This window comes from Trichoderma reesei, assembly GCF_000167675.1.
Source record: "Trichoderma reesei QM6a unplaced genomic scaffold TRIREscaffold_2, whole genome shotgun sequence".
NCBI classification, from domain to species: Eukaryota; Fungi; Ascomycota; class Sordariomycetes; order Hypocreales; family Hypocreaceae; genus Trichoderma; species Trichoderma reesei.
In genome coordinates, this window is record NW_006711149.1 from 1,684,621 (window position 1) to 1,712,336 (window position 27,716).

The 27,716-nt window shown below is 56.2% G+C and overlaps 7 protein-coding genes across 7 annotated transcripts; 5 read left to right on the forward strand and 2 right to left on the reverse strand.

Moving 5' to 3' along the window:
- Positions 1–1,062: 1,062 nt before the first annotated feature.
- TRIREDRAFT_74987 (uncharacterized protein) lies at positions 1,063–3,359 on the forward strand (the record flags this gene model as incomplete). Its single annotated transcript, XM_006962157.1, has 2 exons — positions 1,063–2,084; positions 2,118–3,359. Exons 1-2 carry the CDS (start codon positions 1,332–1,334, stop codon positions 3,357–3,359), a joined length of 1,995 nt encoding a protein of 664 aa, XP_006962219.1. The 5' UTR covers positions 1,063–1,331.
- A 947-nt stretch (positions 3,360–4,306) lies between these two features.
- Positions 4,307–5,921, forward strand: TRIREDRAFT_55534 (uncharacterized protein; the record flags this gene model as incomplete). The annotated part of the gene is made up of 2 exons (XM_006962158.1): positions 4,307–4,765; positions 4,905–5,921. 2 exons carry the CDS (start codon positions 4,307–4,309, stop codon positions 5,919–5,921), a joined length of 1,476 nt encoding a protein of 491 aa, XP_006962220.1.
- A 786-nt stretch (positions 5,922–6,707) lies between these two features.
- Positions 6,708–9,955, reverse strand: TRIREDRAFT_74989 (uncharacterized protein; the record flags this gene model as incomplete). The annotated part of the gene is made up of 1 exon (XM_006962368.1): positions 6,708–9,955. One exon carries the CDS (start codon positions 9,953–9,955, stop codon positions 7,169–7,171), a length of 2,787 nt encoding a protein of 928 aa, XP_006962430.1. The 3' UTR covers positions 6,708–7,168.
- A 5,268-nt stretch (positions 9,956–15,223) lies between these two features.
- TRIREDRAFT_45085 (uncharacterized protein) lies at positions 15,224–16,194 on the forward strand. The gene is made up of 3 exons (XM_006961981.1): positions 15,224–15,510; positions 15,572–15,788; positions 15,848–16,194. The coding sequence occupies exons 1-3, from the start codon at positions 15,305–15,307 to the stop codon at positions 15,968–15,970; spliced, it is 546 nt and encodes a 181-aa protein (XP_006962043.1). The 5' UTR covers positions 15,224–15,304; the 3' UTR covers positions 15,971–16,194.
- A 481-nt stretch (positions 16,195–16,675) lies between these two features.
- TRIREDRAFT_55204 (uncharacterized protein) lies at positions 16,676–17,330 on the reverse strand (the record flags this gene model as incomplete). The annotated part of the gene is made up of 4 exons (XM_006962369.1): positions 16,676–16,816; positions 16,887–17,021; positions 17,112–17,161; positions 17,270–17,330. The coding sequence occupies 4 exons, from the start codon at positions 17,328–17,330 to the stop codon at positions 16,676–16,678; spliced, it is 387 nt and encodes a 128-aa protein (XP_006962431.1).
- A 612-nt stretch (positions 17,331–17,942) lies between these two features.
- TRIREDRAFT_74997 (uncharacterized protein) lies at positions 17,943–19,502 on the forward strand (the record flags this gene model as incomplete). Its single annotated transcript, XM_006962159.1, has 2 exons — positions 17,943–18,278; positions 18,348–19,502. The coding sequence occupies exons 1-2, from the start codon at positions 18,027–18,029 to the stop codon at positions 19,500–19,502; spliced, it is 1,407 nt and encodes a 468-aa protein (XP_006962221.1). The 5' UTR covers positions 17,943–18,026.
- Positions 19,503–24,748: 5,246 nt separating this feature from the next.
- Positions 24,749–27,403, forward strand: TRIREDRAFT_75000 (aconitate hydratase; the record flags this gene model as incomplete). The annotated part of the gene is made up of 4 exons (XM_006962160.1): positions 24,749–24,848; positions 24,970–25,001; positions 25,112–25,186; positions 25,274–27,403. 4 exons carry the CDS (start codon positions 24,749–24,751, stop codon positions 27,401–27,403), a joined length of 2,337 nt encoding a protein of 778 aa, XP_006962222.1.
- Between the last annotated feature and the right edge of the window lie 313 nt (positions 27,404–27,716).

Consider the following 27,716-nt stretch of genomic DNA (forward strand, 5'->3'; position numbering starts at 1 on the left):
GTCTTTATCGACGTGCTTGTCGTCAGTACAGTATATATGCTGCTCGCTAATCTTATAGTCTACCGTCCATTCTGTATGTATCATCTAAGACATACCTGCATGAGGTGAGTCATACGCACATGGCCCTGGTCAGTAGGGCATGAGTAGTAGATGCATGAGCCAGACAACAACATACGACGAGATACAGTAAGCTGGACGATGTACAAAATCGTCTTCTCTCAACGCAGATGCTCTTTGCTGGCATTTCATATCAGCTCTTTGACAATACTCGCATAAGAAGAGACTCTCGGGCACTACCTAGCCACTACAGTAGATAGTATATCTACAACTCTCTCGATCTTGACATCAGACATTCCTCAACATCTTATACTCGTATGGCTTCATAGACGGGAAATCTCCAGCCAAATGCAATGCAGCCCGTTTAGGTAATTGCCGAACATGGCGCCACTGGCCCTGCTTTAGCCGCCCCCCCATAAGGGACCGTCCATCTGCCAACCAAAAGAAGGCAAAGAACCAGCATCTCCTCCTCTTTTCTCTCCTGCAAGCAATTAAAACACTTCAATTCGCAATTCGGGATTTGCCATTTCCAGACTCCCAGTATTAATGAGAAACTTCCCCTCCTCATCTGCCTAAATCCCGTGCAGACTGAACATCTCACGCACCTCACGTACCGACTACTTCTCACGGTGGCCACTCACACCTTGCTCAGCACGGATGTCGGCACCATCGCGACGTATCCGTGATATTGATGGCCTCAACCCCCCCATGAAGCGAGTGGGCTGTGCAAAGCAGACGATCTGGCGCTGTTAGTCGGCACTTCAAATCAGCTAGTAGTACTAAGAGCAAGAGGGGTCTGCAGGTGAATCCTACATAGGCACAAAAATAGGTACAAGAATAGCAGCCCGTCTCGTCTGTGGCTGTTGAATTCTCCAACAGTTTCTCGATCCTCCCGCTTTCGTCCACCGGTGCAAATACCGCTCCCTTTTCTGCCTTGTCGCTCTTTGATGATGATGCGTGGATAACAGCTGAAGAGGTCGGAAAAAGAAGCAGGATTTTTTTTTTCTTCTCTCTGTTCTTTGGCCTTTTGCTTGTGCGTCTGCGTGTTCTTTTCATTGCATCGCTTGTCATATTCGTCTTGCGTTACCATCTGTGACTCCAAGCTGGGACATCCGCTCGCTCGCTTCTTGCCGCCGCGTCAAACCCCCAGACTTCAATTCCCAGCAAGCTCGCCTCCAACTGTCTATCGACCAGAGCTGTCACGAGGAAAGAAATAAGGAAGAGGTTCGATTGAGGGAAGTACCCAATACAAAGAGACCATCATCAACAGCGCCATGGCCGACACCGAAGAACCTCAGTTCAACACGCTGGCGGAGAGGATCGCGGCCCTCAAGAAGCAAAACAACTTCAGCAGCGTCGGCACTCCTGAAGCTGCCCGCAAGAAGCCTCCTCCACCCCCTCCGCCTTCTGGACGGCCCGCCGCCGAATCGCGAAGCCAAACTGCTCCCGTCGTAACGGTCAACGGCTCGACCCGCGAAACAGCGCCTCAGCAGCCTCCGAGACCTGCCAGACCAAATGCCGATGCGCCGCCACCGCTGCCTCGTCGAAACACGCAGAATGTGAGCTCGCCGGATGCCTCAGCACCCCCGCCATTGCCGTCGCGGACCAGCTCCCACCAGGCGTCTCCAGCGCTGCCACCGCGACGAGCATCGACCATGACTGTCCCCAAGCCTTCGGGCCGGCGCAATTCTGCTTCGTCCGAGGCCTCAATGCAGTCTACCATGTCCTCCCTGTCTCTGACCAAGACGATCTCCTCGACCACGAGCAATGGGTCCAACGGAACTGTCGTGCACAAGCTGCCACCGGTCTGTGACATGGCCAGCCTACCTCCTCTCCCACCTACAAGACGGGAGCTGGAGGCCAAGGCCAAGGAAGAAGCCGCTGCCAGGGAGGAGGCTGCTAGGCAGAGCGCTGCCAGGGTCACGCCCAGCCAGTCAGCTAGGCCTAGTCTCCCCCCCAGGTTGCCGTCAAGGCCAGCCAGGCCGCAGTCCCAGTCAAGCACCGACGCTGTCCCCAAGCCCGTGACGGTTCAGATCCGTGGCTTCGGGACTCGAACGGAGCCTCCACGGATGCCAACGAGGCCCCGGATTGATGCAGCAGCTGATGATGTTCCGCCCCGAATGCCAGCAAGACCCAAGGTCGACGCCGCCGATATCCCTCCTCCGGTTCCCCTGGCCTCCCGGCCATCCATGGCCCAGATTCAGGCCTTTGCCTCCAAGGCACCGCCCGCGCCCGTGGTATCCAATGACTGCTGGACGTGCCGAGACTGGAGCGGCCCCGATGGTGTGGCCGCCCAGTACCCCCGACAGGGGCTCCCCCAGCAGGACATTGTTGGATACCTTGCCCGCGTTCTCTGCGAGCCGTTTCCGTCATACAACGACAAGGCAAGGGCCATCTTCACCTGGTTTCACCACAACATCATGTACGATACCAGGGCCTTTTTCAGCGGCAACATTCAAGGCCGGACGCCCGATGAAACCATACGGTACGGCGCGGCTGTATGTCAGGGGTATGCGGAAACGTACAAGGCCATCGCAAACAGGGCCGGCTTGGAGTGCGTTGTCGTTGGCGGTCACGGAAAGGGATACGGCTACACTGCTTTGAAAAAGGGCGAAAGGCCTCCACCGCCCGACCCGACTGGCCATGCATGGAACGCCGTCAGAGTCGATGGTGGTGTCTGGAGGCTCCTGGACGCTTGCTGGGGCGCCGGCCACATCTGCGGAGCCAACAACCTATTCAAGAAGGAGTTTCACCCAGTGCAGTTCACAAACAGCAGCGAGCAGTTTGGCGCCACCCATTTCCCCTCGGATCCCAGGCACCAGTTCCGCAACGACGGCCGCACAATCACTTGGGAGGAGTACATCATCGGACGTTCGCAGGGCGAGCCGGTGGAAGCCTTTGGCAACTGTGGCCAGGAGGGCATCGCGGAAGACTCCATCGAGCCCGCGTCGAAGCAGATCCCCGTCCACAGCGGCCAGGTTGTCCGATTTCAATTTTCCAAGCTGTGCGAGCACTGGAAGTCGGAGACGCACGGCCAGGGGAAGCCGCCGTTGTTCCTGCTGCAGATCCACGGCCTCGACGGCCGCAAGGACGACATGATTCCCATTGAGACGGATGGCTACTGGCACTGGGCCGACGTCCATGCGCGGGACCTCGGAGCGCCGGGACAGTCGGTCATGGTGCTGCAGCTGACGTCTCTTGACGGCCAGGACGCGCGAGGCGTGACGGCCCAGCAGTTTCTGTCCAAGAAGGGGCGCTGTGCCATGGCCTGGGCTGGGGTCGCCAAGTGGGATTTGGTCTGAAGCGACAATTGCGAGGGCTTGGTCATTGCCACCCTTTTACGTATACGAAACATGTGCTGTTGATTGCTCGATTCGAGCCTGTTTTTGGTGGATCAATCAAGGAGAGACGAGAAACGTCTTGGTAATGAATGAATGAATGGGATCTATCTGAGAACTTACAGCTGGAACATTGTGTCTGATGATATCACGCCTTGCCTCATCCTTGTGGCATTCAATATTCACAAGCATCAATACAAGTATCTATTTGCATATGAAACAACCAGGAATACTTCCTGCATACTATATCTCTGCTTCATCTCCCTCTCGTCTCATCATCTTTACATTAGGTGCCTGACTCTTCAATATATCCTACCCTACACACACCCCAGCCGTGCATCTAACCCACCTTCTGCACGCACTTGATCTGGATCCACAGCACTATGCACACTCCGTCTTCTTGAGACCCCGTTCTTTCACGTGCACACCCCCTCCCTTGCATGCAGAATGACGAAACGCCACTTTTTCTTCTTTCCCGCTTTCCGCATTTCCCCAATTCTGCAGCTTGTCACTTTTTCTTAGTACGTGGCAGAAACGGGCAAATCAGGGCGCTTCTTCTCTCTTCAATTCCATCTTCAATTCTTACCTCTCTCTCTCCCTTTTGACTACGTTGCCTTTCTTTCTCGATTCTTTCCCTTCGCGATTCTTTGTAACTGTTGATTGAATAGCGCGTTCGACTCTGATTCGCGCTCTGGTAGAGGACTGAGGCGTCTTGTTCGTCTTCTCACGCAGTTCCCTTTCGCGACTCCGAGCAGCTCCTCGTTTCGCACCCAAGCTCCCAGCTCTCCGCGAATCGCAAAACCAACGACCCAACGAGCGAGCAAACAGAACAATCTCACTCTCCAAGACGATGCGACCAGCCGAGTCCTCCATTCTTTAGCCACTCCCGACCCCCCTCACCCTCCGCCAACATGGCGCCTTCAGCCTCATCCTCCTCCTCCTCCGCCTCCTCCCCCACCAGCCTCTCCCGCACCGAAACCCTCAGCCTGGCCTCCCTCTCCGCCGCCTCGCTCGCCATCCTCCTCAACACCCTCCACGGCGACGGCGAGCCCCTCATCGCCTCCCTCGCGCTCTCCCTCGCCGCCTTTTCGCTCTGCTACGCCATGATCCGCTGGCTCGGCCCGACCTTCATCAAGGCCGGCTTCCGCGGGCGCGATCTAGGGAAAGTCAACAGCGCGGAGCTGCCCGAGTGCATGGGCGCCGTGTGCGCCGCCGTCTATCTCATCGCCGTCATTGTCTTCATCCCGTTTCCGTTCTACAAGGATATCGTTGCGGCGACGAGCGGAGGCGGGAATCGCGATGTGGTGGTTGAGATGGAGCGGTATGCGAATCAGGGGGGCCGTTTCCTGCATCGGTTTCCGCACAACAAGGTGAGATGGACCAGAGAGACGGGTTTGACAGTTGATGCATGCATCGCAAACAACTCGAAACACAGCCTCAACTCCTCCTCCTCTTCCTCCCGGTGGGTATATATATATACACAACTTAGGAAGCTCACCCATGGTATAGCTCGCCTCCTACCTCGGCGCCATCATCTCCCTCCAGACCATCGCGCTCCTCGGCATCGGCGACGACCTCTTTGACATACGCTGGCGCCACAAGTGGTGGATCCCGGGCATCGCCTCCATCCCGCTGCTCGTCGTCTACTTTGTCGACTTCGACGTCACCTCCATCGTCATCCCGCTGCCGCTCCAGCCCCTGCTCGGCGAGCTCTTCGACCTCGGCCCCCTCTACTACGCCTACATGGCCTGCGTCGCCATGTTCTGCCCGCAGAGCATCAACATGCTCGCCGGCATCAACGGCATTGAGGTATCCCAGTGCCTCGTCGTCTCCCTGCTCATCGCCTTCAACGACTGCCTCTACCTCTTCACGCCGTACCCGCACCCGGCCACCGACTCCCACCTCTTCTCGCTCTACCTGCTCCTCCCCTGGATCGGCGTCTCCGCCGCCCTCCTCTGCCACAACTGGTACCCGGCCCGCGTCTTCGTCGGCGACACCTACTGCTACTTCTCCGGCATGGTCTTCGCCGTCGTCGGCATCCTCGGCCACTTCTCCAAGACGCTCGGCCTCCTCCTCGTGCCCCAGCTCTTCAACTTCCTCTACTCCACCCCGCAAATCTTCGGCCTCGTCCCTTGCCCCCGCCACCGCCTGCCCAAGTTCAACGCCCGCACCGGCCTCCTCGAGCCCTCCGTCACCCCCTGGACGCCCGACCGCCAGCCTCACCCGCTCGTCGCCCGCGCCCTGCTCCTCCTCCACCGGATGCGCCTCCTCCGCGCCACCACCACCGCCACCACCACTGTCGACAGCAGCAACGAGAAAGGCAGCACCACCATCTTTGTAGAGACGACTAACCTCACTCTGCTCAACCTCTGGCTCGTCTGGCGCGGGCCCCTCAAGGAGAACCGCCTCGCGTGGGAAGTCACCCTGCTGCAGCTCGGCGTCGGCCTCTTTGGCCTCTTTGTCAGGCACAAGCTCGCGCTGCTCGTCTTTAAGGAGGACAATTGGGGCAGCACGGGCCAGCATTAAGAAAAAAGAAGTGGGAGTTGAAGTAGTTTGGCTCTGATGATTTCAGCGATTTATATTCTCGCCAATTTCCTACTACATCTTCAATGTACATAGTTCAGTCCATCTCATCCCGTACAAGGGAGGCAATCAAAAAGGACCACCACAGTGCTTTCAAGACTCAAAACTTTCCCTTTCCTCCTGTCTGATTCGTATAGCACCCTGAATCACCGTAGGTCACTATAGGTATAGTAGTTGGAATAGAGCCCTCAAAAAAGGGCAACCTTGAGAATCCTGTTTCTACATCAAGTTGCTCTGTCGGCTTTGTCTGTACCGACCTGCTTCCCTACAAACTAAACTCCTTCACCGGAAAACCCTTCCGTTGGAGATACCACTCTTCAAACACCGGGGGCAAGTAAGAAGAAAAAAAAAAGTTCCTTAGAAACGTTGGAATTTCACATGAATCATCATCTCAGACCCAAGACCCATCCGAGCACACATACGGAGTACAGGCCACAAGCATCCATCATGCCATCCTCCCGCCAAGCAGGGAATCGTTGCAAATAAAAAAAAACGAAGAAAGACAGTTCCCACTCCCCGTCCTATACCCATCTTCCTCCTATACCATCGGGTCCTCCCGAACGTCCAGTTAAAATTCGTAATGATGAAAGAAGAGGCAAAGCACATGAAAAGCGTTTGAACAAGTAGTAAAAGTACACAGGAGCCCTTCACGCCGACCCCCAAGTAAAGACCTGGTTTTGTGAAATGAGTTGGTGGGAAAAAAACCAACCGTGCCCTGAGGTTACGCCCCTCCTCTTGAGAAAAGAAAACAAAACATCAGAATGTCCCCGAACTGAGTGTCCAGCATGCTCCAATTTTTGTATATCCGGAGCGTTAGGTTGCCTAGGTTGGCTTTGATTTTGCTCCAACCCGGTTCAAACCAAGAGAAAAGTTCCGGACTATGATTGCATCATAGTCAGGTTTCCGCCCTCTTGAACCACCTTATGGCTTGACATCCTTGTAAGATGTCTTATCTTTCATGTCCCAAGCCCTCTGCCCTTGCCCCCAAACGCCTGGTAAAAGAAAGAAAAAGAGAAGAGAAAAAAGGATTAAAACTAAGGGGCAAGCATCCGAATTGCCCACTCGCCTTGTATTGCAACAAACTCCGACGTCCCGTTTTTGCTCCTTGAAGCTAGTATTGTTCTTGGATTGGAACAAGAGACACGTAGGCCCAAGAGAGTATGAAGATAAAGCACTAGCATTTTCGGCTTTCACGGATGGCCGTTGGTAGACAGAGTGACTGCGCTCTCGGCCTTGTCCGTCGTGGCTGACTCCGATGCGTTCTCCACCTTGATCTCATCGACCTCTGCTGGGCTGGGCTTTGTGGAGATGAGGCTCAGCGACGGCTTCACTGCTGCCTTGTTCATCCTGCTCTTGGTATAGTCGCTCAAGCTCAATTTCTTCTTGATTGGGCTTGGGGTCGCGACTACTCCGTTGGCAGCTGAGCTGATGCTGGAGATGATTGCCGACTGAACGGTAGAGCTGCCCGCAGATAGAGGTGTGGTCGCTGTCGCAGATGGGGTAGAGACCGTCGTCTGGTCGAGCGCAGGTAAGGTGGGCAACTGAACCCGCAGCTCTAGTCCCTTCGGTCTTTCCAAGGTCAAACTTCTCTCACTCGAAGGATTGGGTGCTTCCGAGGAAGGGGCCGGGAGTGCGTCGGGTACCCGTTGATCTGCGTCTTGTTCCAGTGGAGGAGGCGGAGGTGGAGAAGAGGAAGAGGGTGGCTGTTGAATGTCCGCCTCGGCTTTTGGCAGGTCGAGTTTCTCATCCACTTCCGCTACATCAACGTCCATGGCGTCCGCTGGTGAGGGCCGCGAGGAAGCGGAAACGGAAATTTGCTTGTGGTCTACCTCGGCGCGCGCTTTGAAACGATTGTTGAGCAGCCGTTGCGAAAGAGAAATGATTCTCTTCTTGCGACATGGAAGAGCCGACGGCTGGCTGAACCACTCGTCGTCAACGGGATCCGTCTGAATGCCCATGTCACGATAGGCAGACCGCGGGGGTGCCGAAGACTGCCTTGGGGGCGATTGTACATCTGCTGAAGATCGGTGGGGTGCCGCAGGCTTGGTGTGGCTTCCGAGATTCGGGGATATTGAGCCAGCGGGCGATCCAGATTTGCTCCGAGAGGTGGTGCTGGCGTCAGCATAGCTGCCAATGTGAGGCGTCGAGCCGGTCCGAGACTTTGATTTGGAGGACGTTGACGTCGTCGTCCCGTCTGACACCCTTTTCTTCTTCCTCGGCGGCTGCTGCTGCTCTTGCTCCATACGCCGGAAAGAGTCCTCGACCATGGCTACTTTGCGCTTGTCACGATCTGTAGGCTCGGTCAATATCCCCAGTTGGTCAAAGGAGCCCTGGCGCAGCGGGGTTCGATCTCTGCTAGAGGGCTTACTCCGCGCTGGCACTGACTCGTCTCGCTTCGCACGATCCTCGGGGCGCTCGTCGATGTGACCCTCGCTGGCTGCACGGCTGTTGGTAGCATGGCCAGTGCTGCTTGGCGAGATGGTGTGAGCTTTTGTCTTGCGCGGCCGTTTCTTGTTGCCGCGCGACTGGCTCTTGCCGTACAGATAGTGTCGATGAAAACGTGCAAAGGCGCAGTTATTATCCAGATCACACGCACAGCCTCCATACTCTGACAGTATCCGGTCGATCCAGTTGGAGATGGCCGTGTACTCCGACTCGTCGAGCTCAAACTCGTCTTGCGATGCGCCATCATCGTCGCTGAGGCCCAGCAGGTGTAGCCAGCGTTGGCAGACACTCTTCTCCAGCCGAAAGTCCCACGGCAGAGTAATCTGCTCACTGGGCGGGATGGCTCGGTCGCTAACAAGCCAGAAGTGGTATTCCGACTTGTTCGTCAAGAATGTGTCCAGTTGAGCGTTGGGCTTGCAGCTCCTCCGGACATAACGGGCCAGGGATCCCTCTTTGCGCGTGTCGATGTAAAGTGGCAAGATAGGATGGAAAAAGACGAAGGGAAGCGGGGAGGAGAGGTCAGCCCACAGATTGTCACTGTCGGCGCAGTAGTCCTTCTGGAAGCCAATCTCGCCATTCAACTCAATGAGAGGCACGTCCTTCTCAATCGGCGATGTCGACCTGAGAGAGCGCCAGCGCAGGGTGGTGCCATTGTCCAGCGACTGGGTGGCATCCTTGATCTCCAGCTTCGGCCGCTTTCTCTCAAGTGCAGGCACGGCCTCTTGGAAGACCTCCGAAGGCGTTCGGCCGACTTCTTTTTCCAGAGCAGAGGACGACTCTACCCATCGGATCAAGGCGCCGGGAATGGCAAGACTGACAAACTTGTTTGTCCGTGTATCAGGCACGTCGTTGTACATGGAGCAGAAGCCCTCGGAGTAATGGTGGATTTGAAAATCGTCGGGCAGGTCGGGAGGAGTCGTGGCCGGACTCGGGGGGTGCGTGGGATTCGCCCGGTGGTTCCCATACGAAGGGCTTCGCTTCGAAGGCTGGGAGCTCACGGACAGGGAGGGTCGGTGAGAGGTTTTTGATTTCTTGGAAGGGTGGTGGTGGTCGCCACTATGGCCGTGCTTCCCGCCCTCTGCAGCCCCGTGGTTTCCATTGAGAGGAAAATCACTTGGCTTGGGTTTCTTCTTGTGGCTCTTGGAAGGCGGTCGCTTGGCTTTCTTATCAATGTTCTCGGGCTCCACGATGGAAGACCTAAGCCGCAGCGTGCGCTCAATCGCCTTTTGGCGATTCAGCGGTCGGGGCTTGCAGTCAGCACAGGAGTGAGAAAAGTCCTCACGGATGGCTTCCTCCCGGTTCTCCGGGTAGAAGCAATCAATGTGCTGCCATGTGTCGCATGTCTCGCAGTATATCGTGTTGCCGTCGTCGTCGGAGAAATTGCAGATACACTTGATGGTGTATGGCTCTTCCTCTGGCGCCTCCATCTTGTGGGCGACATCGTCGGGGCCGGTTGAGCCCGCGGGCGCGATGTGGTTGACCTGGGTGGAAACTGCGGCTTGCGTCGACAGCGAGGCTGGCTTGTCTGTCATAGTCCAAAGGAGGACCACGCAGGGTAGTCGATGTCGCAAGGGATGCGTGGATTAATTACAGTCGCGGTCTTGAGGGCATGACGGCGCCGGCCAGGACGCGCGCCGGACGGGTAGACTGAAGCGTCGAGCAGCCGAGGATCGCGACCAGCCGCGTCATACGCAGGGGGCTGAAACGAGGGCGCGGTCGAGTCGTGAGCAGGCGGCAGGCGGCGTCAGGGCACCTTGAGGCGTCGTGGATTGTTGGCTTGGGGATCGACTCAAGGTCGCAGAGGCTTCTGGCCGTCGAGGCGTCAGTGAAGGGAAGAGGGAAAAAATCACCCAGATTGGCGAGGACGAGCGGAAGAGAAGGCGAGGGTCAAGAGCACGACGATGGGGAGTTGTCATACGCGTCGAGGGCGGTGGTCGGACACTGAAGGGCGTGAAATGTTTCTCGCCTCGGTCGTGGAAAACTCGAACACGAGCGGGCGGGAGGCGACTGGATTGTTGGTCGAGGAACTTGGTGGCCAGGCCGGGCTGCGAGAGTGGGATGCGGAAGGGGGAAAGGCGGCCTCTTAAAAAAAGAAATAGGAGGAGAATGGAGGCAGAGGCGATGCGGTAGCGGCTGGTCTCGACAGACGGTCGTGATTGATCGGGCTCTGAAGGGCAAGGGATTCGTCAACGGCACCGGCAACGGGGGGGGGGATGATGGAGGAGGAGAAATGGGAGGAGCGACAACAGAGACTGGAGGGTGTCTGTCTTTGCTGCAGCCAGCGCGAGACGAGTGCGGCGGCACCCTCGAGGTACGTACCGGCCAGGGTGTCCAATCGTGCAGCGTCGCCGGCCAAGGCCTCGTCCAGACCAATCCGGCGTCGAGGATTCCGGGCCCAGGGCAGAGCACAGTAGTACCCAGGCGTAGTGCTCCGTAGCAGCAAGCAGAGAGAGCCGCCCAGAGCGGGCAGAGGGCAGAGGGCAGAAGGGCAGCGAGGCCGAACTGAGGGGGGCACTTCGTACGAGGACGGCACCGCGGGAGAACCAGCAGTGGCAGCAGCCCTCAGTTCTCTCTGGCCGCCCGGAAGCCGAAGCACTGCGCTGCGCTGCACTGTACTGTACAGTACAGGGCCAGTTAGTGCGTGCGAGTGCTAGCCGCAGTCGCACTAGCAGCCCGGCCCAGCAGTTAGTCGCAGCAGCAGCACCATCGCCCTCTCTCTGGCCCTCGTCCGCAGAAAACCCACATCAGCCATTGCATCCAACTCTGCAGAGCGACACTCATCTCAGCGCCAGGCGACAGAGGCCACAGGCGCTATGCCCAACGGCGAATGGGCGGTGGGAAGCGTCTTAGTGTCGGTGCATGGATGGGCCGTGGGCGTGCGAGTACCGGTACTGGAGTGCTGCGCCATGTGCCCGCACGGGGCGGCGAGCGCCTTGTACAGGTACGCAGCCCTCGCGGCGGGCGAACATGTCCGCGCTGGTACCAGTCCGCCGTGGCTGGGTGCGGGCGAGAGACTGGGCGGGACGGGGGGGTGCGCATGTAGTGACCGGATGCTTTCGTAGCAGTGGTTCGCGGCGCAGGCTGCTGCCTGAGGCACCCAGCTTCTTCAGGCTGCAGAGATGCAGTGCGGCTGGCCCTCCCTCATCAGGCTGGCTGGGTACAAAGGAGCATGTACCGAGGCTGGCGGATGAGGGTGACGCAGGCCAGCGGGAAAATGCCAGCGAGGGCAGATGACGGGGAGCTGGCAGACGGGTGGGCGAGAGGGGGGAAGGGGCAGCACATGTGAAGAGATGAGGGAGAAAAATTGAGTGTGCGCAGGCATGTAGTATGCGTGTGTAGATGCGAGTGCGGTCTGGAGCAGGTTTGGGGTGGGTAAATCGGGGGTGGGTAATGATGCGAGAGTCTCTGACGACGCTGCGGTTGGAGGAGGTCAAGTCAGCTATGGATGTAATGTAATAATATTATGGACCAGGTATGGCAGGCTGTGAGTGTGATGCGGCGCTGAGAGTGTATGCAGAGTGCTTGGGGTTCCAAGGAGGGCCGGAACAGGATTACTTGAGACAGGAATTGGGCGCATGAATAAGCTCGCGAGCACACGACGATCAGAGGAGAGGAGAGAAGGAGAGGCGGCTCACCAGACATCTCCGGCTGGACAAGGCCAGCAGCCTCTCGAGCTGTTGCATCCAGCATGTCGGAAGGAGATGGCGATGCTTTCAGGGCACCGTGGATGGTTTACAGCAGCAGGATTCAGCCGCAGCTCGGCGAGAGAAGCCTGCCGGTGCTGCTGAGCCGGGCCTTTGTGCCTCAGGTGTCATATTGGCGGGCTGCATACATGTAGTATGCGACTGAAGGGGGCGGAAAACGACGAGGCAGAGAGCAGGCGAGAAAAAAAGTTTCGGACTGGGTGTGAGGGCAGAATGAATCAGGTAGGCGGTCTGAATCTGCGATGGCTCTGATCTTTGTGCGTTTGTTCGTATCTTGCATTGGCTTCTGTCTTCCAAGTCAACGGGGTGATGGAGTGAGTTGGAGCACGACAGCGAGCCTGGAAAAAGAAGTTTTCACCACAACTCATATGGCCGTGATTCAGCCAAAGCAAGCAAGGTAGGTATGTTCGTTGCAGCACAACTTCACGGGGAGCCCGCCCTGCGCTGCTCGACCTTAGCGCCCGCTCACTGTAAATTCAGGCACATGCGCCGACCGAAATACATAGAGCAGCCCGTCCATGGCGTCACTGATGAGCGAATGCTGAGCGAACCAGCCACACCTCACCTCACACTCACCTGTTGAGACGGGATTTCTCATTCGGCATCTGCCTCGAACAAGCTTCCGTGCTCCGAAGTTGGTCGTTTGCAAGGTAATATATTCGTACTGTGTCTGGTGTGGTTGCAGTGAGGAGTGGTGCGAATTCTAACGCTTGAGAGCGCATGTACATCGACCCAATCAGTATGAGGCGGGAAATTGTTTCATTAATTACATAGAACGCTGGCGCAGAATAATAAAGTTGAAGAGTGGACTTGTCGGATGTGAGAAAAAAGGAAAAAGATGACAGTGTCGGCAGATGCTCCATCTGGCTGCATTTCTCCAGGTCCTCTCAAGGTTGTTTGGTGCCAGCTGTTGGAGGAGCACTTCTGGTTTGAGAGCCAGGCTGGACGAGTCCGAGGTCTCTGCGCTTGCGAGCAGCGTTTGATTCATGTATCTGTACTCGTACATTCATGAGAGACCACTCAGGATGGAAATTGGAAACTCAGCAGCCCTGAATCCCGTTCTCGGCGGGATCGCGAAGTTGAGCATCTGTTTGCCACTGCTCCAAAACTACGAATACTACTTTGTACAGGTACGAATGATAACGCCGACATCACTCCTGCAGAGATCTTCCAGGACTGAGCATTGCTCTGCGCCTATTCACACACCAACAATGAATGGGAATCTGAAATCCCGCCCGAGCAGCCAACACTCACGCCATCCTCGTACTCGTAAATGGCTCTAGCAGGCGCCTCACTCTCGCAGGTCAAAACCCGCTGCTCTTCCCTTTCCAAGCGGGGAACATGCCTACACTAGGGAAACCACCAGAAACCGCCTCTACCTAGTGTGAGCCTCAACGCTCGCCATCCCAGTCATTTTAGACCCTGCCAGCCTCCCAGAAGTTGATATCTGATTGGCCACGTCTCACGAGCAGCGCGCAATGCTAATGGTGCACTTGCGCGGCGCGCCAATCGCGTCGCTCCAGGATATGGTTAGCGAACCGGGGGCAGATTGGGACGAGAATCTGGCCAATGAGGCTTGCAGCGCAATTCATAGTTGCTACGGGTTTTGACTCTTGTTTTTGTTTTGTTTCGTTATCATTGTTCACAGCGTGTTTCTGCTCTAGATCGTGTGGTTTCGTACGCAGATGGACGTCGGGTGAAATTGCGAGACTGCCCTCTTCCTCCCCCATGACGCGCGTAAGACAACATTTTGGTCGCATGCGTTCATTTTGACTGTTCCACACGTAGCACTGGCACAGCCGAGGGACAGAGTCGTACCCGGGATTTCTTCCAGTTGAGGGTCTAATACAGGGAGATTGCAGATGTCACAAGATTCTGCAGGCGCGGGCTTATCCTTCTCCTTTGTGCGCCTTCAAGGCCGATCCTCCGTACACCTTCTACTACTCACTCAAACGCACACCAACCCCAACCCTCATATCGCTCCTCCATCGTTCGCCTTCCGCCTTCCTCATGCCACAGGCAAGCCTGCGCTCACAATGAAAGCACCCAAAGGGATCAAATCAAAAATTACGCCTCCAATGGCCCCGAAGGACAATTGAGCGCAGGATGACTCCGCGATGTGCAATGCAGGCCTCCCACACTAGTGCCCCGAATTCTTGAGCTCGGGACACTGAAACAAGGTAAGTATGAAGAAAAGAAAAGAAGAAAAAGAAGATTGAAAATGCCGGCCGGCGCGAGATGGTTTTATAGAGCTAGGCGTGGCCCGTGCGTGCACTTCTCACTTTTGGCTGCCTAAGGACTTGGGTGCCTGAGGCAGAAGCCGCGGCAGCGAATCAGCGCAGGCTCCCTTCGCTTGTCAAACGCCCTCATGCAAACGCCGTGCTGCAGGCGAAAACAGGGAAAAAGAGACGGTGAGGCAGAAGGTACCTACCTCAGTAGATCGCTTCTCACTTCCTCTGTGTTCCGTAGGCAAGAGCAAAACCAGCAAGATGTGGCAGGAGAGAGTCATGGCCTCGCTTCACTCGGCGTATTGAAGCGAAAAGGCGACAATCACAGTTGCTGGAGATAATACGCACGAAGCAACTGCGATGGAGATTCGATCCAATTCAATCGATTTCCCAACCGCGCCTGCCCATGGTGAAAAATAGCGGCGCCCCAGGTCGAAGCCACTCACAGGAGTACTTGCCAAGCTTGCTCTCGATGTGCAGGCACCGCCTTCTCCGCACCATTCGGATGGCTTTCCTGCGCAGCCAATGTACCTCTACCGGGCTGAGCGCCTGCAGGGAGTATCGGCGCTGCGTCCAGCGTTATCTTTGCGCCATCCAAGTGGATCCCTTGTCTGGCAATCCGGCCAATGACGGCGCCAAACTGGTCCCATGACGCATCCAACCACCGCAACAGACGCAGCACGGCAGCAGGACGTCCCGTGACGTTGAGCCAGTCAGTGCCATGATTTGCGGCGCTGCCGTCACTGCACATGTACACGCCCAGGTACCTGCCGCATTACCTGAGCCAGCCTCACCTCTACTCTATCCTGCTCTACCTATCGTCTGTTGCCTCAGCCAGCTTTGCCTTCGTTGTAACAAAAAGCGACATCCCGTCCTGCTCCTGATTCATTGCCATCTTTCCGCTGCTCCATCCTCAGCTACACCTTTGACTGTGCCATTACCTGTAACGATGCGTTTCGCTACTACCGTCGCCTGTCTGGCCGCCTGCCTCGCCGCTCCGGCCACGGCCCTCGCCATCTGGGGCGACTCGGCCTCAGCGCTCAACGCCGGCCTCAAGGTCCCTGGAGAGAACCCCATCGAATTCTGCGACGGCAACCGCGCGAATGATCTTATTGAGATTCAGAAAGTCGATCTGGCTCCCAATCCCCCGAAGCCGTAAGAATCTGCCCCAACGACCATCTCGCTATCGCCAAACTTGCACTAACAGCATCAACAGCGGTGCGACGCTTCTCATCACAGCGACCGGCGACGTCAAGAAGACCATCACAAAGGGCGCGTACGTCAAGGTGACCGTCAAGTACGGCCTCATCCAGCTGCTCTCTACGACTGCGGACCTGTGCGAGCAGCTGGGCAACGTCGATCTCACTTGCCCCCTTGAAGAGGGTCAGATGACCATCACGAAGAGCGTCGACCTGCCCACTGCCATTCCTCCGGTAAGGCTCCGCTGCCAGTCTCGAAAAACGATGAGCGGTTTGCTTACACTTAGTGACAGGGAACCTACAACGTCTTTGCCGATGTCTACTCCGACGATGACGAGCAGATCACCTGCCTGAAGGCGACCGTCAACTTCCCCCGACCAGGTCTGGCTTCCTTCCAGAACCCCGAGGAGCTGTAATTTCGGCGTGTTCTGTGATGGGATTATGATCGATTGGCAATTTGCAACGATGGAAACGATCCGGCTCATGATTTCAACCTCCCTTGACGGTTGTGTGTTTTGTTAATGGCATTCTACGACTGTGTTTTCTGCTCTCGGCGAGTTATCTTGTTCTCCTCGGGTGACTATCCAGTTCGGTTCTTCGGCACATTGCGGCGCTCTTGTTTGCTACCTCTAGAGATTGCGTGCGTTTTTCCTCTGATAGGCCCTTATAAAACTATACTCTGACACTGTATCCGAATACCTACATACTTGTCTAGTGCTATCCGCAGTGATTTGCCTTGTACCTTGGTTGGGGTTGTAAGCTGCTGTGGATGCTGCGAAATATTCGCAGTTTTTCTCGAAGATGTTTGTTGATTGATTCTGTGTACAATGGAGGCTCGTTGGAGCCTTACTGAGTGACTTGTTGGCCGAGCAGCTTGGGCGCTTTGGCTCTTTAGCTATACTCCTGGCGTTGTAGACGGACATCGGCAGCTGTGATGCCTCGAAGCTCTTCCTGTTCGCAAACCCGAGTATAGCCCTTGATCAAAAAGTATTTCTTCGACCTCTGAGCTGAACATCATGAATTAAGACTCTATAGCTTCTGGTATCGCAATCCCTCGTTGATGCTCGCTCCACGCATGACCCGTGCTTTCGTACTTTGACCCGGCATACTACACGAAATGATCACTCTCCAAACAGACGGCGCACCCGTCTCAGCACGCTGTCCTTCTCGGGGTCGTAAGGGTGATCTTTGCTTGGGATTTCGAGGACGGTAGGGAAGGCGGCGGTGTAGGAATCAACTCGGTGTCTTATCCGGTCGGCAATCTATCGTTCTCATCAGCATGCTGCATGAACCGATGGGCGTCATTGTCGATAGCCTCAGGGCGAAACTGACATGCTGGTTGATCAGGACGATGCCAATGTCTTTTCTCTCGGTGAAGCTGTCAAACGCGGACTCGATGGCCGCGGTCTCCGTCTTGTTGTCGACGACGAGGAAGTTCTTCTTTGCCTCGGCGCCGGTGGTGATGTGCTGTTGCAGACTGGTGTGAGAAGAGAATCGCTCCGGCTACACGGTTCGCAGAGATGAGGGCCTCTGTTTGTTCATCAGGGTGGGACTTACGCCGATGCCTGCCAGCAAGAGGCCCGTTACAGAGTCCTGTGTCAATGGAGCTGCGGTTAGTACCTTATGGCGATGACGATGATGCGAGACACAGGTTCCCGGAAAAGGCGTGTGTTGCGCGGCTTTGAGCGTTGGAAGAGAGAGAGAGAACGGATGACTTGCCTCGTCGCCGATGACGGCGAGAAACTCCCGGTCTTTGTAGTCTGCCTGAGAAGACATTGCGAACGACCGGACAATGGGGGGGCTGTTGTGTGTCTGGTGATAGGGGAGGAGATGGAAGGTCTCAACTGGAGCTTCAGCCTGGTATTACCGCTAAGAGGTTTAGGTGCTTCCAGCACGTTGTCGCTGAGTGGCCCCGCGCTGAAGTGCAGTGGTGAGGGAGCGGGTTGAGGGTACTTTGGGGGGAGGTATTGCCGGAGGGCACAAGTAGAGCCGATGGCTGCATGTGCTGTGTTGATTTCGGCTGATTAAATCACCTTGGAATACAGCTGCGACAAATTTTGAACTCATGCTTAGCATATGGAATCTTCTTCAATAAGTGCAGTGGTATGTTATCTGCAAGCGTAAGGTATACATAGACGGTCTCTTGTTCTACTATTACCCTCGATCAACCATGAACGGACTTCGCAATAACACAGCCTGGGTACATGTACCCGGCATCAGCGTACCCATCAGATGTCACCGCCCTTGCGCTCTGCAGCAAACAACGGCGCTAGGCTCCAGGCGGTATTTCCACAAGAGCTCATCAAAGTAAACATTTCGCCGTTCAGTTCTCTTTCCTTCTTCCTCTTCAACCACCAACCCGTGGCCGTTCTTTTCCCTTCTTCCGGCTCACGGTGCGTTACGACACCGAAGTCTCCGTCGCCTGCGATCAAACAGCTGCGCGAGACGTCCTTCGAATCTGCCCGTGTCAGGATGCCTCGACTCGTGCGGCGGCGGTCGCTCTGGGAGCGCATCACGTCGATGCTGAATCCCATGGACTTCTTGCTGTGGCTCTCGGAGGAGCTGGAGACGAGGGACTGGGACTCGAAGCTGGCGGGCACGCAGCTTGGCTTGGGCATGAACCTCGTCTTCCTGGTCGCGCGCGCCAACTCCGGGGCGTCGTCGGAGTGGTCGGACAGCGACATCTTCAGCGACGAGGCCACGCCCGGCCTGCTTTCATACTTGGTAAGTTGTGAAGGAAGCCGTCGCAAATTGTCGCGCTTGAACCACTGACGCTCCCTGCTCTTGCGACAGACTTTCCCGATCGTTTGGGGCCTCGTACTCTTCTCTTTCGTCAACGCGGCTTACGCCATGACGCGAACGCGCAAATACCGACTCTTCGAAGCAAACATTGAACAAGCGCCGGCAACGCCCTCTGCACGACGAGTCCAGCTCCAATCATCCCCGGTGACGACATCCTCGCCGCTGCGATACCTCGCCGACAGGCTCACGTCGGATTCTGCCGAGTCGCGAGCACATCCGGATAAGAAGCGAGATGTGTGGGAACTCGCCGTATGGGACCCTCTGCCCATCTCTCTGCGGCTCGTTTGCTTGTTCAGCCCGGGGCACGTTCTGGCCTACCTCCTCTTCCTGCCGCTGGAGCCGCTTGATCCCCAGCCCAGTGTGACTGTGTTCAACACCCTCCTCCTGCAGGTGGTGCTCTCTGGACAGATGCTGTTCCTCTCCTCGCGGTTCGCGCAGCAGGCAAAAGACAACGCCATCATTCAGAAGGAAGTCATGAACGAGTACAACACCAAGTTTGTTCATCCGCGCATTCACCCCGTCGTCCGAGATGTGGGAACCCAATTTGCAGCCGAGCACACCGCCAAGGGTCGTGGCTTCGTCGAGATTGGCACACCGACAACCTTGATCAGGAAGTCATATGCTACGCGGGCCACTTCTCAAGCCAGCGCCTTTACCACCCCGTTTAACAGCCGTGTCAGTGCCATGAGGCCGCAGACTTTCAGCTCAACGGTTCCCAGGCACACGGAAGCCACTCCCACCACTTTGGACCAGCCTCGCTCTACTTCTACTTTCCGACAGAACATGACGGTCGATGATGTTTCAACTCCAACCCCAGCCCCAACTACAATGACGGCTCCCGTGCCCCTCTCGGCTACATCCGCAAACAGCACCAACTTTGGGGGTAATATGGGCATATACAGTCACAACAAGTCACCTCTCAAGAAGTCTATTAGCCTCGGCACGTTTGACGGAGCAGCCTCGCCCCGAAACTCGCGAGAGATGGCGGCGCTAGAGCAGCAGAGGCATTTAGCACAGCCCGGTAGTCCGACCAAGCATGCCGATTCGCATCGACCCTCGAGCATCAACGGCAGAGGCGTATCAAACCCCTATCCCAGCACGACGCCGAATAGGTCAGCACAGCAAGACAGGTCTATTAGGTGGTAGCCTTCTTTTTAAGTTGGCCAACATGCGACCACGCGTATGGCGCCTCCGACGCAATGAGTCATCATGTCATACAACACAGTACATCATTCGAACTTTGGGGCGATAATTCTTGTCTTTGGATCGAGTATAGTAAAGCATATCTTCGGCGTTGGGGTTTGTGTTTGTATGTGGATCTATTCAGGGGCGGGTTATGGGAACCATTGTATGAAGAACAAGGAGAGTCACCTCACTTGTATGTGATAATGCACCGTTCTTTATTCTGAAAGTCTAAAGCGAAAGAGCATGGTGCCAATTGCCATCGACAACTGCATCTTTCAGCTACGAAGTACACAAATGATCTGAGTTGATGGTTCGAGTCAACAGCCACGCGTTCTTGCCCCTGGAGTCGTGAAAGGGGCGGATCTCGCAAGCACGATGGGCTGCTCCGTTGCCTCACCTTCGTTGCCGAGGCTCATTGTTTGGTTTAGTATATTTTGACGCCAGCCTCTTTGACACATTCTGGACCTGGCAGAATGACACTCACGCAACGCATCTTTACTGCCCTCGTCTTCTTTCGGCCGTGGTCGAGGAACGATGAGCCCCTCGCGGCGGTCCCGCGGCGATTAACCATCGGTTCATGGTTATGGAGACGGCCGATATATCTAACTTCACTGACGATTTTCGCTATCATCACGCTGCACTTGATCAACAGCAAGATGTCGTATTTCTTACCGCCCAAGATCTCGGACGCGGCCCCTCGAAGATCAATATCCACGCCCCAGACATCCTCCTCACCCGCGTCCAAGAAGCAGCAGAAGCAAAAGGAGAAGCAGTCGCAGCCTCTCGCGAGAGCATCGACGGAGCCTCGACGCTCCACCTCCCTGGGAGGATGGATGAAGAACATGCTGCCGAGCCAGCGGCCGGAACGCGGCGGCACGAGCAGAGGGCAGGGGTACTGGGAGCAGATGGAGAAGGAAGGCAAGACGCGGCCTCGACGGCGCGTGACGGATAGCCAGTACAGCGTGGGGGATGTCTCGGTGGACTCGGAACACATTACGCGTTGGAACGTGCCCAAGGACCTCTCGGAGGATGGGCCGCGTGTGTTGCCCAAGACGCCGCCGCCGCTGGAGCCGAAGCAGCAACGGCGTGTTGTGGCATCCAGTTTGAGAACCCCAACGTCGCCGGTTGACAAACTGCTACCTGGGAGCTGGAGGTGGAGTCCACAGAAGGGCTCTGAGGACGATTTCTCCGTGACGAAGTTGGGAGGGGTCCTGCAGAGGGACAATGGTGATAATGATAAAGGCAGTCCATCAGGAGGTGGCGGGCCCCCTGAGCCGTGTCTAGGCACAGCTGCAAAGACTGCACCGAACGGGAAACAGCCGCTCTCACATGAAATGCTCAGGGCCAGGAGCAAGGCTCGCCGGCTTCAGCGACAGAGCTTGAAGGAGAGCGGAGACTACCTTGGCGTGCAAGGCGTCAATCCTCATACCGGAGAGCCCGACGCTCTGAGTCCAACCGATAGCAGTGCTGCAAGCATAATCAGCCATCAGGAGACTGTCCACAGCGTTATGAGTACTTGGCGAGATATGTGGAAGCACAACCGGCATCACAAACCAAAGGGCCCACCCGGTCACGATGAGCATGTCAGGGGTAACGACGCTGCCCTTTCGAGGTCTCAAAAGGGAAAGCAGAAGGTGAGAGACTTGGGCAAGGCGGTCAGGTGGAAGAGGCGCGAGTGGTCGTCGTTGCAGGAGCCGGCCTTGAGCCCCATTGCTCAGTCTGTCAAAAGTGCATCACCTAGCTCCCGTGAGTATTCTTTTTGCTTGAGCCCATTGTTTCGTCGTCTATTAATCATGGTTATTGAAAAGGGAGACCGTCTCATGCTCAACGTCCGACTCTGGCTATTCAGCAACCATCAGATGTGGCTACTGGGGAGCCGGTGCTGGGTATCACTCCTCCTCATGCCAAATCTCTCCCAACAAAAGCATCTGGCAATCACGAGACTTCGTACCCGGAGACCAGCGCCTCTCCCGCCCGCAGCTCATCCACTTCGACAGTCATCCGAACACCTCGTCGGCAGAGCCTGGCAAATCCGCCCCCTAGTATTTAGGAGTCTCAAGGAGGTCGATCTGGCCTTGACAACCAGACCCTACAAGCGAGCTCGACGCCTGACAGCCAACCCGAGACGTTGACTTTTTTAGGCATGGGAGCCGAAAGGGACATGGACACGCCGCGCACCAAGGCGAGCATGACGCTTTCGGCAAGCCAATCTATCCAGTCGACCCCAGCTTTCTACCGAGGGTTCGATCTCAGGCCCATGCTAAACGTCCCGGAGAATGTGGTTATGGCACGCAGCCCGCATTTGTGCCCGACAAAGTTAGGAGGGCCGACTCCTTTGATCCATCTCGAAGAAAGCCCGTTGGGAGCAAGGTTTCATACAGAGCCCACAAAGACACTCAAGAGGCTGGGGAGACACCGGTCAAGGGCCAACCAGAGCCCAACAAGCGATGGGCAAGCCATCGGAGCAAGAGCGGTGAAAGGCGTGAAAGGCCTGAAGACGCTGATATCAGACACGCAAAGGATACAAACAGCAACCGGCCAACCGCAGGAGAGGCCAGTCACCCCGGGGCGTTCCGCGTGCTCCCGTCACGTCCAACGACGTATCATGAAGATGGACATCAAACAGGGCATGCGAGCGCTGCGAGACGGGGTGCTAATGTCGCGCACTCAGCGGTCAGAGCAGGTTCGCCATCCACCGAAGCCAGGCAGAGCGCAACACCGACAAACGAGCAATTCCCCGCGCAAGTCTCCAGACAAGAGCAACGAGACCGAGCAGCCTGCATCCACACCCACCACCATCACTACTGGCTACAGCCACCCAGCGTCTCCCTTCGACTACCACCAGGAGGCATTGGCAGACCATCGCTGTCCACCAACAATGGCCCGGCTCGACGGCTCCAGATACAGAGCGCCAGCAGCGATGCTGTCGAAGCACAGCTCGGGAGACAATCCTACGAACCCACACATGAGGCCCGAGCAGAGTCACATCTCGTCGGCAGGAGCCATGTCGGCAGGCGAACGACAAGCAGGCATTACATATCTGGAGGAGGCGCACAAGGCAGAGTCGGCAGAGGATTGCCTGCGCAACAGGCGTTTGATCAGGCTTGCGATGCTAGCTCAGGACGACAGCTCGTTGCACAAATCAACGTTTATACAGGGGCCAACGTTACTGGCTTCGACGCCATGCAAGAGGTCATCGATTACGAGCCAAGACTTGCAGGAATTGGTGATGGGGAGAGAGTTGATGGGGACAGTCGCGAAGTTGGCAGGCGACCAAACGCAGATGCACGATCGCCTGGAGGAGCACCGGTGCCCAGAGAACCGAGACGAAGACGACACCGAAGATCGTTTGCCAAAGGACCGGAATCTCAACGAAAGTGATGCCCCGGACACGAAACCAGGGGACGTGGACAAGGCCGACTCGGAAGAGCAGAATAAAGCTACCGGCTGGGAGCGTCTTCTGGGTTGTCTTGAAGCTTGGGGTCGATTGTACTGGTCCACCGTCTGGCCGATACTGGATCCCCGAACGCTGCGAGTCGAGCACGACGGGCCGCTTCCCTTTTGGAAGGCCTGTTTGCTGATAGCGCTCGCAGTGCCGGCCGCGGCTGTTGGCTATGTGGTTGTTGTGCAGGCAGTCAGGCTTGTGGTTTTCCTAGTCTGGCTGTTGAGTTATGTGGATGATGGGGTAGCCGTCTGGGCTTAGAGATGGCTGTGGATGGCGAATTTTGTGGTGTAAAGGCTGCTTTCGGAGAGTTTTGCCGTTCTGCAGTGTTTGGATCAAGAGGACTGTCGTCGGGATAGTGTCGGCCGGAGACGTCGCGAGCCAGTCTTTAGCCATTGGTAATGAGTATCGTTATGGGTTTGGTTCTATCTGTGTCGGTCTGTCTGTGAATGTCTGTCGTGCTCTTGAGAATTGGGCATGTGTTGAAGACGATGGGAGTGGGAGTTGATGTTGTAGATTTGTCTTGTCACGCTGAGAGGCTGGAGTTCTAGAAGCATTCGGACCGTCTCCATATTGTAGATGTCAATACGGAGCAGTCCAAGGAATACCTACCTAGAAAGTACTACCTTGATGAGTGAAGTATCTCAAGGTCCATTTCGGCACAATGCCGCCGGTGCTGAGCCATTACGTACCATGGCCTGCGAGCTTCTCCATTGTGTGGTAACAGATTCCCACTTGTCGACCCCATTCAGAGCGTTCAGCCCTTGTAGTATCACGCTACAAACACTGAATCAGAGAGCTCTTTCAGTCTCCATCATATGCCCCATGCTGACTGTGTTCTGTGCAATAATCAGTATTAATATACATATAGAAACACTTTAGTTTTGAGATGAGGAGACATTGAATGACAGCTCAGCTTGTAGTAGTGCATACAGACACACGAAGCTGCACACACATGATACCTGACAAGATAGACAAGAGAACATTCTCACCCCCTGTCTTCCATCCCGCAATTATGTAACCACCCTCGCAGCCAATGACGTGCACGCATTTAGCAATCGGGCGCTGCCTCTGGCTGGCAAGTGTCGGCTTTGCCAAGGACCCAGAATGAGCGCCTAGACGGCATTTGTTCTATTTTGCGGGGGGGCAAAAAGGGAGGGTCCGCCGCCTCTTTGCAAGATTTGGCGGATTTGGATGCGAGTTTGGAGTTGCAGCTCCGATGATCGGAGAGGCGGCACCGGAGCAGGAATCGGACGAAGAGAGAGAGCATTAATAGCAGAAAAGGGAAAGCTTTTGAGAGTCGGATTCGAGGGAGACGAGATGATACATAAACAAGTCCGGCGACACTTGTCTTTTTCTTTTTCTCTTCTCTCTTCTTCTCTACTCTCTACATTTTTCTCGTTCCTTCGTGTCTACAACAATTGCGGTGGCCTTCTTATCTGCCGGCTTTTTGATTGTAAAGCGGTGAAATAATACTAGGAACCATCACCAACGGGAAGCAACTGGTTTCAGCTGAAGCTTCGGCTTTCGAGCTCCATTCCATCATCGCCTTGTCTACTGCTTATCAAGGCTTTTTTCTTGCTCCGTGGTTCCCCCTCCTTTTTTCGGGGTCCTGAAGTTCCAAAGTCTGAGAAGGGAAACGTCAACTTTTTTTCTTCCTCTTAATTCTTTGCCTCCCCGTCTTACATCTTCACTTCCTTGTCTTCCTCCCTCTTCTTCCACCAAGACACGGGACCAACAACCGCGGAACAGCAAACCATACAAAATGCCTGCTTCAGTAGGAACCCCCCAGACTCTCTACGACAAGGTTCTCTCGAGCCACATTGTCGATGAGAAGCTCGACGGCACAATTCTTCTCTACATTGGTTCGTCTCGTCTTGTGTTCTCTTCTCTTCTCTTTTTTTTTTTTTTCTTTTTTCCCTTTTTTGCTGGGGTTTGAGCGTTGTTCTGAGCTTCGGAGCTGACTTTATGGTGGGGGAAATCTAGACAGACATCTGGTCCATGAAGTGACATCACCGGTATGTCCACGCCCCCATGATTCCACACAGATCGATACGGTCTCGCTGCGAATAAAGATGGTTTTGTTCCGGATATATATATATCAGATCGACTGACGCATCGCCTGCAGCAAGCTTTCGAGGGCCTCAAGAACGCCGGCCGCCAGGTCCGCAGGCCCGACTGCACTCTGGCCACCACCGATCACGTACGTCTCCCTTTCCCAAAAGTGTTCTCTCTGGCAGGGCGCCCATATTCCAGGACCAAGGTAGCTAACGTCAGTCTGGCCTGGTAGAACGTCCCGACCACATCGCGAAAAGGCATCAAGGACATTGCCTCCTTCATCAAGGAGGAGGACTCGCGCGTGCAATGCGTCACCCTCGAGGAAAACGTCAAGGAGTTTGGCCTGACTTACTTTGGCCTGGGCGACAAGCGCCAGGGCATCGTCCATGTCATCGGCCCCGAGCAGGGCTTCACCCTCCCCGGCACCACCGTCGTCTGCGGTGACAGCCACACGTCGACACACGGCGCCTTTGGCGCCCTGGCCTTTGGCATCGGCACCAGCGAGGTCGAGCACGTGCTGGCCACGCAGTGCCTCATCACCAAGCGCAGCAAAAACATGCGCGTCCAGGTCGACGGGGAGCTCGCGCCCGGCGTCACCTCCAAGGACGTTGTCCTGCACGTCATTGGCAAGATTGGCACCGCCGGAGGCACCGGCGCCGTCATTGAGTTCTGCGGCTCCGTCATCCGCAGCCTCAGCATGGAGGCCCGCATGTCCATCTGCAACATGTCCATCGAGGGCGGCGCGCGCGCCGGCATGGTCGCCCCCGACGAGCACACCTTCGAGTACCTCAAGGGCCGGCCCCTGGCGCCCAAGTTCGGCACCGAGCAGTGGGACCGGGCCGTTGCCTACTGGAAGTCGCTGGCCTCGGACGAGGGTGCCAAGTACGACATTGACGTCTTCATCGACGCCAAGGACATTGTCCCGACCATCACCTGGGGCACCAGCCCCGAGGACGTCGTCCCCATCACCGGCAAGGTCCCCGACCCGGAGACCTTTGCCACCGAGGCCAAGAAGGCGGCCGGCCGCAGGATGCTCGAGTACATGGGCCTCACTGCCGGAACCCCCATGGAGGAGATCCAGGTCGACAAGGTCTTTATCGGATCGTGCACCAACTCCCGAATCGAGGACATGCGGGCGGCCGCCCACGTCGTCAAGGGCAAGAAGATTGCCCCCAACATCAAGCGGGCCATGGTCGTCCCTGGCTCCGGCCTCGTCAAGACGCAGGCCGAGGCCGAGGGCATCGACCAGGTCTTCATCGACGCCGGCTTCGAGTGGAGAGAGGCTGGCTGCAGCATGTGCCTGGGCATGAACCCTGACATTCTGTCGCCCGGAGAGCGCTGCGCCAGTACCTCGAACCGCAACTTTGAGGGCCGTCAGGGAGCGGGCGGACGGACTCACCTCATGTCCCCCGTCATGGCTGCCGCTGCTGCCATCACCGGCAGGCTGACTGATGTCCGCAAGCTGGCCGAGTACACCACCAGCCCTCACGTCCAGGCTCGTGTCGGCCCCAGCGCACCCGTGGAGCCGCCTCACGTCGACGAGCGCGTCGAGGAGGATTCCGACGAGCGAGAGGCCATTGCCGATCAGCCCCTGGATCGCGAGCCGCACACCAACACCATTGCAGCCAAGATGGAGTCCGCCGGCATGCCCAAGTTTGAGACGCTCAAGGGCATCGCGGCGCCCATGGAGCTGGCCAACGTTGACACCGACGCCATCATCCCCAAGCAGTTTCTCAAGACCATCAAGCGAACCGGCTTGGGATCGGCCCTCTTCCACAACCTGCGCTATCTCCCCGACGGCTCCGAGAACCCCGACTTTGTCCTGAACAAGGAGCCCTACCGAAGGTCCAAGATCCTGGTCTGCACCGGCCCCAACTTTGGCTGCGGCTCGTCGCGAGAGCACGCCCCCTGGGCTCTGCTCGACTTTGGCATCAAGAGTGTGATTGCGCCGTCGTTTGCCGACATTTTCAACAACAACATGTTCAAGAACGGCATGCTGCCCATTCAAATCTCCAACAAGGAGCACCTCGACGCCATCGCCGCCGAGGCCCGCGCCGGACGAGAGATTGAGATTGATCTGCCCAACCAGCTGATCAAGAACGAGGCCGGCGAGACCATTTGCTCTTTTGACGTGGAGGAGTTTCGGAAACACTGCCTGGTGAACGGCCTGGACGACATTGGCCTGACGATGCAGCTCAATGACAAGATTGTCGAGTTTGAGAAGAAGAGGAGCATCCACACGCCTTGGTTGGACGGCACGGCGTATCTGAAGCGCGGCAAGGATGGCAGACTGGCTGCCAAGGCGGTTCCTGTGCCCAAGACGAATCGCGGTGAGGAGAAGAAGGAGCCTCTGGAGTGGTGATTTTTTTCACTTTCTCCTTCGGAGGGGTTTTTTGTCATTTGAAGTTGCTGTCCATGTTGTTTTGTCTTTTTGATTTTTCTATGATATCTCAGGGACTAACTAGTATTTACGCCGAGTCTTATCATTAAAAGCCCAGTGCGGGTTGATAGGCGATTGGGATGATATGATGATGGGTATGGACTAAAACATGGTCATACCGGCCGAGGGCCATGAAATGAAAAGCATTGCGTCGATTGTGCGCTTCTATACAATTCAGTTGTTGTTCTTTTTCAACAAGCTCGCTCGCTAAAATGATGTACTATCTCTCAGTCCA

Excerpts from the sequence above, each read along its gene's own strand:
- TRIREDRAFT_45085 (XM_006961981.1), top strand. The coding sequence starts at position 15,305 with ATGCGTTTCGCTACTACCGTCGCCTGTCTGGCCGCCTGCCTCGCCGCT. Across the intron at positions 15,511-15,571 it reads GCTCCCAATCCCCCGAAGCC|CGGTGCGACGCTTCTCATCA; the intron begins GTAAGAATCTGC and ends CAGCATCAACAG. Across the intron at positions 15,789-15,847 it reads TGCCCACTGCCATTCCTCCG|GGAACCTACAACGTCTTTGC; the intron begins GTAAGGCTCCGC and ends ACTTAGTGACAG.